General features: G+C 36.9%; 1 protein-coding gene across 4 annotated transcripts in view; it reads left to right on the top strand.

Moving 5' to 3' along the window:
* The window catches only part of DCAF1 (DDB1 and CUL4 associated factor 1), an 84,830-nt gene that overhangs the window by 20,631 nt on the left and 50,481 nt on the right, over positions 1-13,718 (top strand). For all 4 annotated transcript variants that reach the window (XM_047693105.1, XM_047693098.1, XM_047693120.1 and 1 more), the window contains exons 3-5: positions 638-714; positions 3,107-3,180; positions 5,441-5,554. In XM_047693105.1, the coding sequence (XP_047549061.1) occupies positions 638-714; positions 3,107-3,180; positions 5,441-5,554 (265 nt within the window). The remainder of the gene's footprint in view (positions 1-637; positions 715-3,106; positions 3,181-5,440; positions 5,555-13,718) is intronic.

The raw sequence follows: 13,718 nt of genomic DNA on the forward strand, positions 1-13,718 counted from the left end.
TGAAATAATAGTACTTAGGCCCTGAAACAGTTATGAACTTGGACTGTTCAAAGAGCAGAGAAGGCCATATGCCTGAAGCTTTATGAAGGGAGAATGGAGAGAAGTCAGAGATGCAGACAGAAGCTGAGTTAGTATAAGCCATGGTAGTACTTGGATATAATTAAAGTCAGTGTGATAAATCTTTGGAAGTTGGATAATGAATTTTGTGTCAAACATTGAAGCAAGAAGTTGGAGAAAAGGCTACTCTAAGTAGTTCAGGCAGTTGATGGTGTTCTGGGCAAGGATAAGAATGGTCAAGATTGAAAGAAATGATTGAAGTCAGGAAATACTTTGTAGGTAGAGCTAACAGGAATTATTGTTGTGGGGGGTGAGGAGAATAGGTTTTAATGATGACTCCTAGGTTCCTGAGGGGATGGTAGTGCTATCTTTTGGGACAGGAAAGTGGAGAGAAGAATGTGTTTAGGAGTGGACACTCTTTAATGAGACGGTTGTTTAGATCTCTGTGTTCATCGGGAAAATATCTTTTCTAACTTTTTGTTTTTATTTTACACCTTGATTGTTGAATTGACTTTTGTAGGTGGTGGTACATTTTTTTGTATGCTTGTCTAGAGTTGACCCTGTCTTCCCTTTGTGCTAGGATGTCTGAATTGATTGAAAAAGAAACTGAAGAATATCGTAAGGGAGATCCAGACCCATTTGATGACCGACATCCTGGTGAGACCTGTGTTCTCTTAAGCCTGGCTCTAATTTTCTTACAAAAGAAAGTAGCTTATAGGAAAATTTATAATTGAAATAGCATCTTTCCTGCTAAGTTGTAAGATCATCTTATTGTTAAAATATTGCTCAAGGTGGAGGTAGTGAGGAAAAATCCTGGAAAAGTGGAAATATTTGTAATATTTACATATCAAAGAGAAGTAACTAACTTCAAGGAGCTAAATTATGTAGGTATATCTTACTGACACCATTGGTATGTTACCTAAAAAGGAAAAATGTTCTGCCTTTCTGACTTTTTTTTTTTTTTTAAGATTTTATTTATTTATTTGACAGAGATCACAAGTAGGCAGAGAAGCAGGCAGAGAGAGAGAGAGGAGGAAGCAGGCTCCCTGCTGGGCAGAGAGCCTGATGTGAGGCTTGATCCCAGGACCCTGGGATCATGACCTGAGCTGAAGGCAGAGGCTTTAACCCCCTGAGCCACCCAGGCGCCCCTGCCTTTCTGACTTTTAACCCCAAAGAGATTATCCTTTGTGCCTTCATCTTTCAAACAACAGTTTGAAACAATTACGAACTTGGATTGTTTGAAGGAGAAAAAGGGATAATTATCCTTTTACTAATGAGGAAATGTAGTTGAAAATGCATTCAGTGCCTTGTTTTTAGTTATGAAATTGATACTTGGAAACTTGAATAACAAACAGGTTTCTTGATGTCTACTTTAGTATTTCAGCAGCTAAAGTATGCCATCTCCTAATAATTTGGCTTTGTTTTAGGCTAATTAGAGCCATGACAATGCAGTCTGCTTTGACATGGAATTTGGTATGATACAGAGTTATATGAGACTTGAGACTTTGCCATTTTATGTTGTCCTTAAGGTGGAGTACCAGTGGGCAAAGCTTAAATCATATGTGGGCCCATTGCTGCATATAAACTTCCTCTGTGTAAGGTCAGAAGCGGTCCTTTGTGGAAAAAAGAGATACTGTATGTAGAGCGATATGAGAATGAGTGGGACTTACAAAAAAAAGAACATTGTATACCTACCTGAATGGTACAGGATTAATTTCTGTCTTAGACTTTATTCTCAAGTGTAGGTAAGCTAGGCATTTCAGATTGAGTGTGCAATTATTTATGGGATACCTGTTGCTCTTGCTCTAGACATCCCCACTTGTGACGTTAGAGTATTATTCACCTATTTAATTCTTCAGTAAAGCAATCAGAGCATGAAGAAGTACAAATGTGAATGTGAAATAAGAAATTAGGTTAACGTATGAGATTATGAAAAGAATTAAAAGAGAGATGATCATGCTTAATGACCTTGGAAAAGCCTTGGAAGGGATGAAATGGTAATGAGGAAAAAAGGAGAAACAGAATGATACACTTTTTTTCAGCAGGAAATTTAAAGACTGTTTTTTCCTCCCTACCTCTTATGTTAAGCAATGTTTGTCATTAGGCACAATTTCTTTAAATAAAAATGAGGGTGTCAGTTTCATCATTTATAAACAGAGAAAGTTAGGTTATCTGAGGTCCTCATCTAGTTTTTATGATACCATTCTGCAACTTTTCTTTTTGTGATTTACTTTGGAATATTAATTACAGCTTGGTAGAAACTTCGAATCAGTAGCTCACATCTTTTCTTCATCCTAAATTGTATCCTTTGACTAAATTTGCCACTTACAGGAAGATTAAAGTAGATGGTATCTGTTTTAAAAACCAATAATTGTCCCAATCATTAAGTAATTCCTTTACCTGTAGGCTGTGTGTTGAGTAGATTCTAGGTTTCTGGACTTTCTTTCCCCAGGAACTCAGAAAGTTAAGATGTCCAAGGGTACTGTATCTTTAGAGTTGGTGATTGATTTTAGTGGAATTCCCCTCCTGAGCCCTGCCCCTACAACCTCAGGTATCATTACAGGTTTGAGGATGCATCTCTGGTATTGTTGGCATTATAGTTGAAAGGAAGGTTGGACTTGGAGTCTTCTCGTCCAGACCACCCATCAAAAGAAGTTTTGCTTCCTACCTTATTTCTGGCTTGGAAATCAGGGTTGTTCTTTCTCTTAAGTCTCCTTTATGATTCTTTTTTAGATCTTGTGTACTCTTAGTGATGCTGGGGTGGGTCTAGCGCACATTTATTTAATTTAGCATTGCTGTGTAGGCAATGTGCTGGGTGATGGGGAAGTTAGAGAGCAGTGTCTCGAGTTTTTATATTGTCACTTTTAATTTTATAGCATGTTTCTTATGAAATCTAATTCATCAAAAGAATCTTTTCTTTGTTTCCATTTATTTTTGTAGCATTTTAATAGTACTTGTAACAACCCAGGTGCCTTTCCAGAGGTTTAACTTGCTTGACTGGGATGACTTACTTATTCCTTGTTTGTTCCTCCCCTCTTCTTTTTGGTAGGTCGAGCTGATCCAGAGTGTATGCTGGGCCACTTGCTGAGAATACTCTTCAAGAATGATGATTTCATGAATGCAGTAGGTTTGCTTCTTACTTTTCTCCAGAGATTATCATTAGCAGATGCTATACCTTTATTGTTTGTAAATAGTTTACTTTCTCCTAAGGTCTTGACAGAATTGGGAATAGATTGGGTAGATTTTTTTTGGTTTGCTATTAGTTCAGTGAGATATGCATCCTGGATTTCTTTCTTACCAAAGTCTTGGTTTTAGCCAAGGTGTTTTCTTTTTGGTGCCTACTTTGTTCAGTTGAATATTGACAAGGACTCACAAGGCATCTGTGCTTATCCCTGGGCAAGAATGATTTTAAGTTTGGGAATATAGACATTTTCTTGGGCTTCTGAATAGAAAACTAAGAGTGATATATGAGGCATGATTCTGCATCAACACTGTGGTGTGTGCATTGGGTATGTGAAGGGAGAGAAGGATACCTTCCCTAACTCTGGGCTGTTGAGAAGTAAATGAGAGGGAAAAATATACCCAGTGTACACAGCTCCTTTAACATAGTAATTATTCAGTAAGTTGTAGCTGTTAGGTTTGTTTTTGGAGGCTGGAGTGCATGATGCTTGAGAATGTAGGTTTTGGGGTCCATGTTTTGGGTTTAAATGTAGCTCCACTGATCTTGAGGCAACTTAAGCCTCTAACAACCTTCATTTTCTCCAAGCTTTATTTTCTTTATAAAATAGGGACGATAGTTCTTATCTGTAAAATGTTTTTGTAATCTTTGAAATTAATCGTGAAAAGTGCTTAACACAGAACCTGATAGATGAGGGTTCAGGAAGTATTAGCTATTATTATTGTCTGTAGTATATTAACTCCTGGATTTATTTCTCAGTTACTGTTGTCTCTTTTGTACCTCATCATTTCCAACTGCCTTCTAGGTATTTCTACCTGGATATCCTCCACAATCCCCTTGAACTAATTGTTTGCTCTATTATCTGTTTCTCTTGTTCTCTAGCTCAGTAGTGATGTCCTTGTCTACCTAGCTAGAAGTTATCCTTTATTTTTCCAAGCTCTCTTATTCAGTGAACTTGCAGGTCTTATTCCCATTCCATTAACCTTTACAAATCCCTCCACTTCTTTTCGCCCTTTTTGCCAGACCTTAGTTTAGCCACTGCCATCTCTCTCGGCTATTATAGTCGCCTCTTAACTGATTTATCATCTTGTCTTCTTCTCCTCCAACCTATTCACTCTATAGCCCAGAAATATTTCTAAAATGCAAAAAGTGATGGCACCCTTTTGGTTACAGTCCATTAGTGGTTTCCCATTTCTCTCAAGATAAATTTTAAATTCCTAGGTTTGAGGGGCGCCTGGGTGGCTCAGTAGGTTAAAGCCTCTGCTTTCGGCTCAGGTCGTGATCCCAGGGTCCTGGGATCGAGCCCTGCATCGGGCTCTCTGCTCAGCAGGGAGCCTGCTTCCTTCTCTCTCTCTCTGCCTGCTTCTCTGCCTACTTGTGATCTCTGTCTGTCAAATGAATTAAAAAAAAAAAATTCCTAGGTTTGAAATATAAACCCAATCTCTCTGGCCTTTGTCCTCTCAATTTTAAGTTCTTGCCCTTTGGCTCTCCTCTTGTCCCTCCTACACCTCGGCTACTCCTACTTGTCATTTACATTCTGGCTTAGAATCCCTTCCATTCTAAAGTCTTCTCTGATTCTTCTGCAGGAGTTGTGTGGCCTCCTACAGGCTTCTATAGCATCCTTTACTCAATGATACTTGTTTTTCCAGCTGTCACCTCTGTTGGATTATGAACCCTTTGATGGTGGGACTGCATCTTATTCACTGATGTATACCCAGCACAGAACACAGTGCCACTTAGTAGTGGAGACTGAGTAGTATTTGAATGCTAAAATGAAAGTTTTATTAATATGTTTACTTACAATTTACATGTAATATTAAATGTACTTATAGTGTAAGTACGAAATTCAAGTTTACATTAACCATTGCCAAGCATCTTGCCTTATCCTTCTGAAAAAGTGTATGTAAGAATAAAGGGTAAAAAAAAATAGGGAATGATTTCTTGATATTCTTTAAGCTTTAATTCTGTTGTTGCTGATTTGTTGTTTTGGGGGGATTTGATTTTAAAGATACAGAAGAAATAATATATGATCCCATCATGGCTCAGAAGGATTGTAATGGTTTATAATAAAGGTTTAATTAGTAATCATTGGTTCTTAATACCCCTGAGGTGAGTGATGGGAATTTATTAAGGGTTTATTAGACTTCATTAATTTGACTGGGTTGAATTTCAGATGAATAGAAGTATTCCTCCGTTTTTTTATAGCTGGTGAACGCATATGTGATGACAAGTCGAGAGCCCCCTTTAAACACTGCAGCTTGCAGACTCCTACTTGACATCATGCCAGGGCTGGAAACTGCTGTTGTCTTTCAAGAAAAGGTATTTAATAAAAATAAAAGTCATCATTTTATTTTTAAATTGAAGGTTGATCTGTTTGATTTGTCTTTGTTAAGGTAATTACAGATTTTTATAATAGTCATATGTTGTAGAAATGTAAGAAATAAAGATAAACAATAAGAAAAATTTAAGAATAACTTTTTGTGCTGCTTAGGTGCTATAGTATATCTTAAAATCTTAAGATCATATGTTTTTAGAATGGTTTTCTGATCTTACTCGAACTCGTATTCTTGATGAGTTGTCTTCCTTAGTGAGGAAGGAATTTCTGCCCTGAGGAAGCCCATTGTCTTGATGGTATTTATTTTTTATTTTCTTTTCTTCTGGTTGGTATTTTATATTTAGTTAATATTTGAAGACGTATTTTGTGCTGTGTTTTATGCTAGGTGTTGGTAATATTTTGTCAGCAAGATGGGAGCCTACATTCACATAATATATTTGGGAAGGCAGACACAAATAAACTGATAGTTTCGAATAAGGATAACTACTATGAAGACCAGAAAGTGATAATTTGATAGTGACTGTGTGTGTATATACTTTAAACGTCAAAGATTAGTTGATCTATTTTTAGAAGTAATATGAGTGTTTTGTTTTCAGCATTAAGAATTTGTATGTGGCTTTCTTTTTTTTTCAAAGATACTAAAACTTAATTTTCTGAAACAGTCTGGAAGTCTTAATATAGTTAAATATATAAGCCAAATGAAAGATCTAGAAATAGATTTTCATTTAACTTTTAAAGTTTTATTACAGAATTGTATCACATAAAGTCTGTTAGAAAATAACATTGTGTAATTAATGCTATAATTTGCAGTATTGTATACAGTATATATAATTTGCAGTATTGTATACAGACTGAATTTAAAAATCTCCAGTTAGTTTACCATTGTGGGAGACCAAAAATATCTATATGCTTATGAGAAATATTTTAATATGAATTCTTTTGAAAACCAGGATGAAAGTGAAGCATTTGTAGCAGTGTATTTGTATATACAAGATTTGTAGATGATTACAGATGATTTTACTCTGCTTTGTAAAAGTTTCCTGGTTGTCATTGTAGGAAAATCAATTCTGGCTCTTTATAGTTTCATCATTGTATGTTTAGAATTAAGTGAATACCCTTTGGATGTCAGAAATACTAACGGATGTTTTGAATAATAAAGCTTTCTGCAGTTTAAGAACAGCTTTGTTTCTTTCTTTTCTTCTTCTTTTTTTTTTTTTTTCTTAGAGATGGGGAGGAAGAGGAAAGGGGAGGATGGAGAGAAAGAACCCCAGGCAGGCTCCACGCTGGGCATGGAGCATGATGCAGGGCTTGATCTCACAACCCTGAGATCATTACCTGAGCTGAAATCAAGAGCCCAACCGAATGAGCCACCCAGGCACCCCAGCAGTTTTATTAATAACTAATTTCTTTTGGGAGAAGTGAATTATTAAGGAAAATTAGATAGGAAATAACATAACCTTGAATCCAGTGTCCTAGAACACAGATTACAATCTTCTTTGACATTTTGAGACTTTCCTGTTGGATTACATGATGATCTTTATTCTTCATAAGTATCCTATGCAAATTTTTGGTGTGAATCAATATTTTACTTCTTTAAAGATTTTATTTATTTATTTGACAGAGAGAAATCACAAGTAAGCAGAGAGGCAGGCAGAGAGAGAGGAGGAAGCAGGCTCCCCGCCGAGCAGAAAGCCCGATGCGGGGCTCGAACCCAGGACCTGGGATCATGACCTGAGCCGAAGGCAGCGGCTCAACCCACTGAGCCACCCAGGCGCCCCAATATTTTACTTCTTTAAAAAACATCTAATTATATAGTGTTTCTCAAACTTTGTGAAACAGAATGTTTTTACATGCAACCCATTACATATATGTGTGAAAAAGAAGTTTCTTGAGCATTGCTTCCTCTTTATGCAGTGCATTCTGGTGTTTTCTATTTCATTTCCTTTTTATATTTTCTGTTTCATTTCCTTTTTATTTTAGAGGTGGTTGCAAGTTATTAAATTGATTTTATTACTTCTAGCCACTTACTTTATTTTATTTATTTTTAAAAAGATTTTATTTATTTATTTGAGAGAGAGAGAATGAGAGGAAGAGCATGAGAAGGGGAGGATCAGAGGGAGAAGGAGACTCCTTGCTGAGCAGTGAGCCTGATGCGGGACTCGATCCCAGGACTCCAGAATCATGACCTGAGCCAAAGGCAGTCGCTTAACCAACTGAGCCACCCAGGCATCCCTAGCCACTATTTTAAAAAGTTGATTTTTTAGCTTTTTAAAGCAATAGAAATAATCAAATAGCTTTAAATTTTATTTTTGTTTACAATTATTTTTGTAGTTTTCTTCAGAACTGGGTACTTTAGTATTGTTTGTGTACTAGATTTTTCATATTGTTAAGTTTGTCAGTGTATGCTACTAATCCAGTCAGATCAGGACCTTTGGGGTTATTTTTTGAGTATTGCTTTAACATTTTCCTCTTTGAGGTTGTCTTAAAATATTGGTGGTGGAAGGGATAAAATCAGAGAGAACGAGGTCTCAAATTATCATCTCTGAGTGAGTGTTTCCCAGATTTTAACTCTGCAACATTGATTCCTCTAAAAATTTTTAAAAAGATTATTTATTTATTTATTTGACAAAGAGAGACACAGAGAGAGGGAACACAAGCAGGGGGAGTGGGAGAGGAAGAAATAGGTTTCCCACTGAGCAGGGAGCCCTATTTGGGCCTCCATCCTAGGACCCTGGGATCATGACCTGAGCTGAAGGGAGTCACTTAATGACTGAGCCACCCAGGCACCCTCCTCTAAAATGTTAATAGGTGCTTTATGAAAAAAGTCATTTAGGTGAATGCCTACCGTTTATTGAGTGTGAGCCCTGTGCTAAGCATTTGTTTTGTATCGTATACTAATCCTCACAGTATTCCATGAGAGGTGGGAAGAAAACTGTGAATATAGATTTTTCAGAGGCAGAGAGAAAAAAGTGGTTTCAAGAGAGATGGGAGGAGGAGACCCAGATTTATCTTACTGACCAGCCAGGATAACTGGTCAGCTTTCCTGTGGCATGCACATATGAATTCTGGGTAAATTGAATAAACTCTTAGAAATCTCTGTGCGCCAGAAATGAAGAGGTAATTGTAAAAACAAAGTGTTAATTGGGGACAGGAGACAAAACCTTGGCTGAAGAGTTGGAACTGGGATCCTTGATCCCTGCATAAAACTGGTAACCCAAAGGACCCTCACTGAAACAGTGCAAAAGAGAAATACCTGCTTACCGCCTTGGGGAAGTGACAGGTTTCTCAGTTTCTGACCCCACACTAAGGGGTAGGGGTGGATAAATCTCTGAGAAACTGTGGCATGACTTTTTTTTGGTGCGTGTTTGAAATTTCTACCATATGATTAGGGACCCCAAAGCCAAAAAATGAACAGCAAAATACTTTGTGATATTCCTTGAGTGGCACAAGCAAATGTAAAATCACTCTGGGGGGAAGCTCTCATAATCCACGTTACCAGGGATTCTCATAGAAAAAGCAATTTCCAGGTGAAATGAGTTCACAAAAACATTACAAAACACACGAGGAATTAGTTCTCCATGATTAGGAGTTAACAATATAGTAAAGAGGAGAATTAAATAGAATAGCTATCTGAAAGATATTAGAAAGCAAGCATTTTTTAAATGATTGGATGTATTTCCTTTTTGGCTTTTTCATCACTAGTGTACAGGAATGAAACTGATTTTGTATGCTGTAACTTTTTGCTGAATTCATTTATTAGCTCTAACATTGTGGAAATTTTTTTTTTTTTTAAGATTTTATTTCTTTATTTGACAGAGATCACAAGTAAGCAGAGAGGCAGGCAGAGACAGAGAGGAGGAAGCAGGCTCCCTGCTGAGCAGAGAGCCCGATGTGGGGCTCGATCCCAGGACCCTGGGATCATGCCTTGAGCCGAAGGCAGAGGCTTAACCCACTGAGCCACCTAGGCACCCCACATTGTGGAATCTTAAAGAGTTTTCTATGTATAAGATCATGTCATCTGTTAACAGAGATAATTTTATTTCTTCTTTTCCAGCATTAATGCCTTTAATTTCTTTTTCTTGGCCTCTTCTGGCTAGAACTTACAGTACTGTGTTGAATAGAAGTGGTGAAAGCAGACATCTTTGTCTTGTTCTTGGTCTTAGGGGAAAAAGCCTGTCAGTCTTTGACTGTTGAGTATGATGATGGGTGTGGGTGGGTTTTTCTTACCTGACTTTTATGATGCTTAGAAAGTCTCCTTCTATTCCTAATTTATTAAGTATTTTTTAATGAAAGTGTGTTGATTTTTAGAGATTCTTTTTGTTGTTGTTATCATTTGATATGGTCAGATGGTTTTCTATTCACAATGATTTCACACTAATTTTATTAGTGTACTATGTTGATTTTTTTATGTTGAACCATATTCCATTCTTGGATAAATCCATTGGTCATGGTGTATAATCCTTTGACTATGCTGCTGAATTCAGTTTGCTGGTATTTTATGGAGGTTTTTCGCATCACTATTCATAGGGGATATTGATCTGTAGTTACCTTGTAGGGTTGTGGTATCAGGATAATGTTTTGGCTTCATAGAATGAGTTTGAAGTGTTCCCTTACTAATTTTTTGGAAGAGTTTGAGAAAAAAATATTAATTAATTATTAATAAAATTAATTATTAATAAAAATATTAATTCATTTGACAATGATATTATTTTTTATGTAGAATTCACCAGTGAATCCATCTGGTCCTGAGTTTTTCTGTCTTGGGAGGTTTTTGATGACTGATTCAATCTCTTTACTACTCATAGGTCTATTCAATTTTTCTATTTCTTTATGAATCAGTTCTGGTTGGTTGTGTTCCTAGGAATTTGTTCATTTTATTATTTTATCTATATTACTCATTTTGTTGGTGTACAGTAGTTAATAGTATTTTATAATCTTTTTTATTTATGCTAAATTGGTAATAATGTCCTGTTTCAGTCTTTTTTTTTTTTTTTTTAATCTAGTTAAAGGTTTGTTAGTTTTTTTGATCTTTTCAAAAAAACAACATTTGGTTTCATTTTCTTTCTTTTTTTTTTTTTCCTATTTGCTGTTTTACTTGTCTCCACTCTAATCTTTATTATTGCCTTACTTACTAGCTTTGCGTTTCATTTGCTCTTTTTCTAGTTCCTTAAAAACACTGCTTTTGCTACATGGCATAAATTTTGGTATGTTGTGATTTTCTTTTCATTTATTGCAAGGAATTTTCTAATTTCTGTGTGATTTCTTCTTTGACCCCTTGGTTGTTTAAAACTTTGTTAATTTCCACATATGAATTGTCCATTTTCCCTTGGGTTGTTGATTTCTTATTTCATTCCATTATGATTGGAGAAAAAAATTTTTTTAAAGATTTTTTTACTTCATTTATTTGAGAGAAAGAGAGCATGAGTGGGGTGAAGGGCAGAGAGAGAAGCAGGCTCTATGTTATCTGGGAGCCCAGTGTGGGGTTTGATCCTGGGACTCTTGAGATCATGACCTGAGCCAAAGGTAGACGCCCAACCAACTGAGCTACCCAGGTGCCCTGAGAAAATTCTTTATAAGAGTTTATTCTTTTTTAATTTATTAACTATGGTATTGCCTAACATGGTCTATTCTGGAAAGTGTTCCATGTTTACTTAAGAATGTATATTTGGTCTTGTTGGATTGAGGATTCTCAATATGTCTGTTTGGTCTAATTGGTTTATAGTGTTTAACTCTTCTATTTCTGTACTGATCTTTTGTTTGGTTGTTCTGTCCATTATTGAAAGTAGGGGTACAGAGTTTCTGTTTGGGATAATAAGTTGTGGAAATATATAGTGGTGATGGTTATGCAACATTGTGAATGTACTTAATCCCAGTGAATTGTACACTTAAGAATGGTTTGATAAGCTTTAAAATTATTGGATGTAAAAGAATCAAAACTTTAAAAAAAAAGATTTTATTTATTTGAGAGAGAGAGAGCAAGCACAAGTTGGGGGCAAGGGGAGAGGGAGAAGCAGGCTCTCTGCTGAGCAGGCTTGATCCCAGGACTCTGGTATCATGACCTTTCCTGAAGGCAGATACTTAACCAACTGAGCCACTCAGATGCCCCAAGTATCAGAACTCTTAAAGTCCAAGACTATGGGGAAGAATGGCCATTTGGGAAAGGAACCAGAGAACTACTGGATATAAAAATTAGAGTTCCTGAATTTAAAAACTTAGTAGATGAGTTAGAGTTAAGTTTAGACACAGCTAAAGATAGAATTAGTGAACTGGGAGATCTGATAGGATAGCCAATAATAAAGCCTCTAGAAATAAGAGCTGAAGAATAGGAAAGAAGTTGAAATATAGAGATTAGAATTAGAAAGTTCAAAGTGTATCTAAAAGGAGTTTTAGGAGGAGAGAATAGAAAAGAAAAGGGAAAGGCAGTATTCAGGGAGATGAGGCTAGAATTTTACAAATTAATGAAACACATGTCCACTCAAGATTCAGGAAGGCCAAAAGAAATACCAAAGATGGAGGAGATCTTGAAAGCAACCAGAGTAAAAAAGATTCCTACAAATAATCAAACAGAGCAAACTGATACAACAGTAATAGAGGCCGGGTAATAGAAAAAAATATCTTCAGAGTACCTTTGTAAACATAGAAGTATTGACCAAATAAACAAAAGCGGGGACAAAAATTCTGGGCAACATATAAATAGGAGCTCATTGGAGTTCGTATTTTAAGGTTCTTAGACTGTTTGGGAAGAGGGGAAATAAAAGGCTATTAAATATATTTTAATATATATATAATATATAATAATATATGATATATAGTAATATAGAATATAACATATAATAATATATACATTAAATATATTTTCATGTCAAATATTTTATTAGAGGGAGTGATCTCAAGTAGGCAGAGAAGCAGGCAGAGAGGAGGGGAAGCAGGCTCCCCGCTGAGGAGAGAGCCCGATGTGGGTCTCAATCCTAGGACCCTGAGATCATGACCTGAGCTGAAGGCAGAGGCTTAACCCACTGAGCCACCCAGGTGCCCTTCGTGTCAAATATTTCAAAACAAATTTCTCAAAATGTACTTTTCAGTGTTAATTTTTTTGAAAAGAGATTAAATGTTTAGAAATGTATGGGATAATGACTCCATGACCCTAGAGAAGAGTAAGATACAAAATGCACAAAGTTTAAAAAAAAAATATTGTTAAGTCTGATTACATAAAAATTAAGAACTTGTGTTTATCATAAAACACTGGTAAAAGGGCGCCTGGGTGGCTCAGTGGGTTAGGCCGCTGCCTTCGGCTCGGGTCGTGATCTCAGGGTCCTGGGATCGAGTCCCGCATCGGGCTCTCTGCTCGGCAGGGAGCCTGCTTCCTCCTCTCTCTCTCTCTGCCTGCCTCTCTGTCTGCTTGTGATCTCTCTCTGTCAAATAAATAAATTAAAAAAAAAAAAACACTGGTAAAAGATGTGTATTTCTTTTTTTTTTTTTAAGATTTTATTTATTTATTTGACAGAGAGAGATCACAAGCAGACAGAGAGGCAGGCAGAGAGAGAGAGAGGAGGAAGCAGGCTCCCTGCCGAGCAGAGAGCCCGATGCGGGACTCGATCCCAGGACCCTGAGATCACGACCCGAGCCGAAGGCAGCGGCCTAACCCACTGAGCCACCCAGGCGCCCCAAAAGATGTGTATTTCATAGCAGTGGAAGCCTGAATGGTCAGCAGACATAAAAAATATGCCTAACCTTATTAATTAATGAGGAAATTCAAGTAAATGCAGTGCCCCCCCCCCTTTTTTAAGAGAGCACATGACTGGGGATGGAGGGGGATAGGGGGAGGGAGTGAGGGAGATTGAGAATCCACACTAGGTGTGGAGCCCAACATGAGGCTTCATCTCACGACCCCGAGACTGTGGCTTGAGCTGAAATCAAGAGTCAGACACTCACTGACTGAGCCACCCAGGTACCCCTGCAATGTTATTTTTATACCCACCAGATTAAGAAAAATAAAAATTGTGACAGTGGCCAAGTTTTGGTAAAGATGTAGAAAAAAAGAACTATTCACTCTTGGTGGAATTGTGAATTGTTGCAGTTACTTTGGAAAATAGCCTAGCACCCTCTGGTAAAGTTGAGTATGCACATATCCTGTGATTTAGCAGTTCT

This window comes from Lutra lutra, chromosome 1 (genome assembly GCF_902655055.1).
Source record: "Lutra lutra chromosome 1, mLutLut1.2, whole genome shotgun sequence".
NCBI classification, from domain to species: domain Eukaryota; kingdom Metazoa; phylum Chordata; class Mammalia; order Carnivora; family Mustelidae; genus Lutra; species Lutra lutra.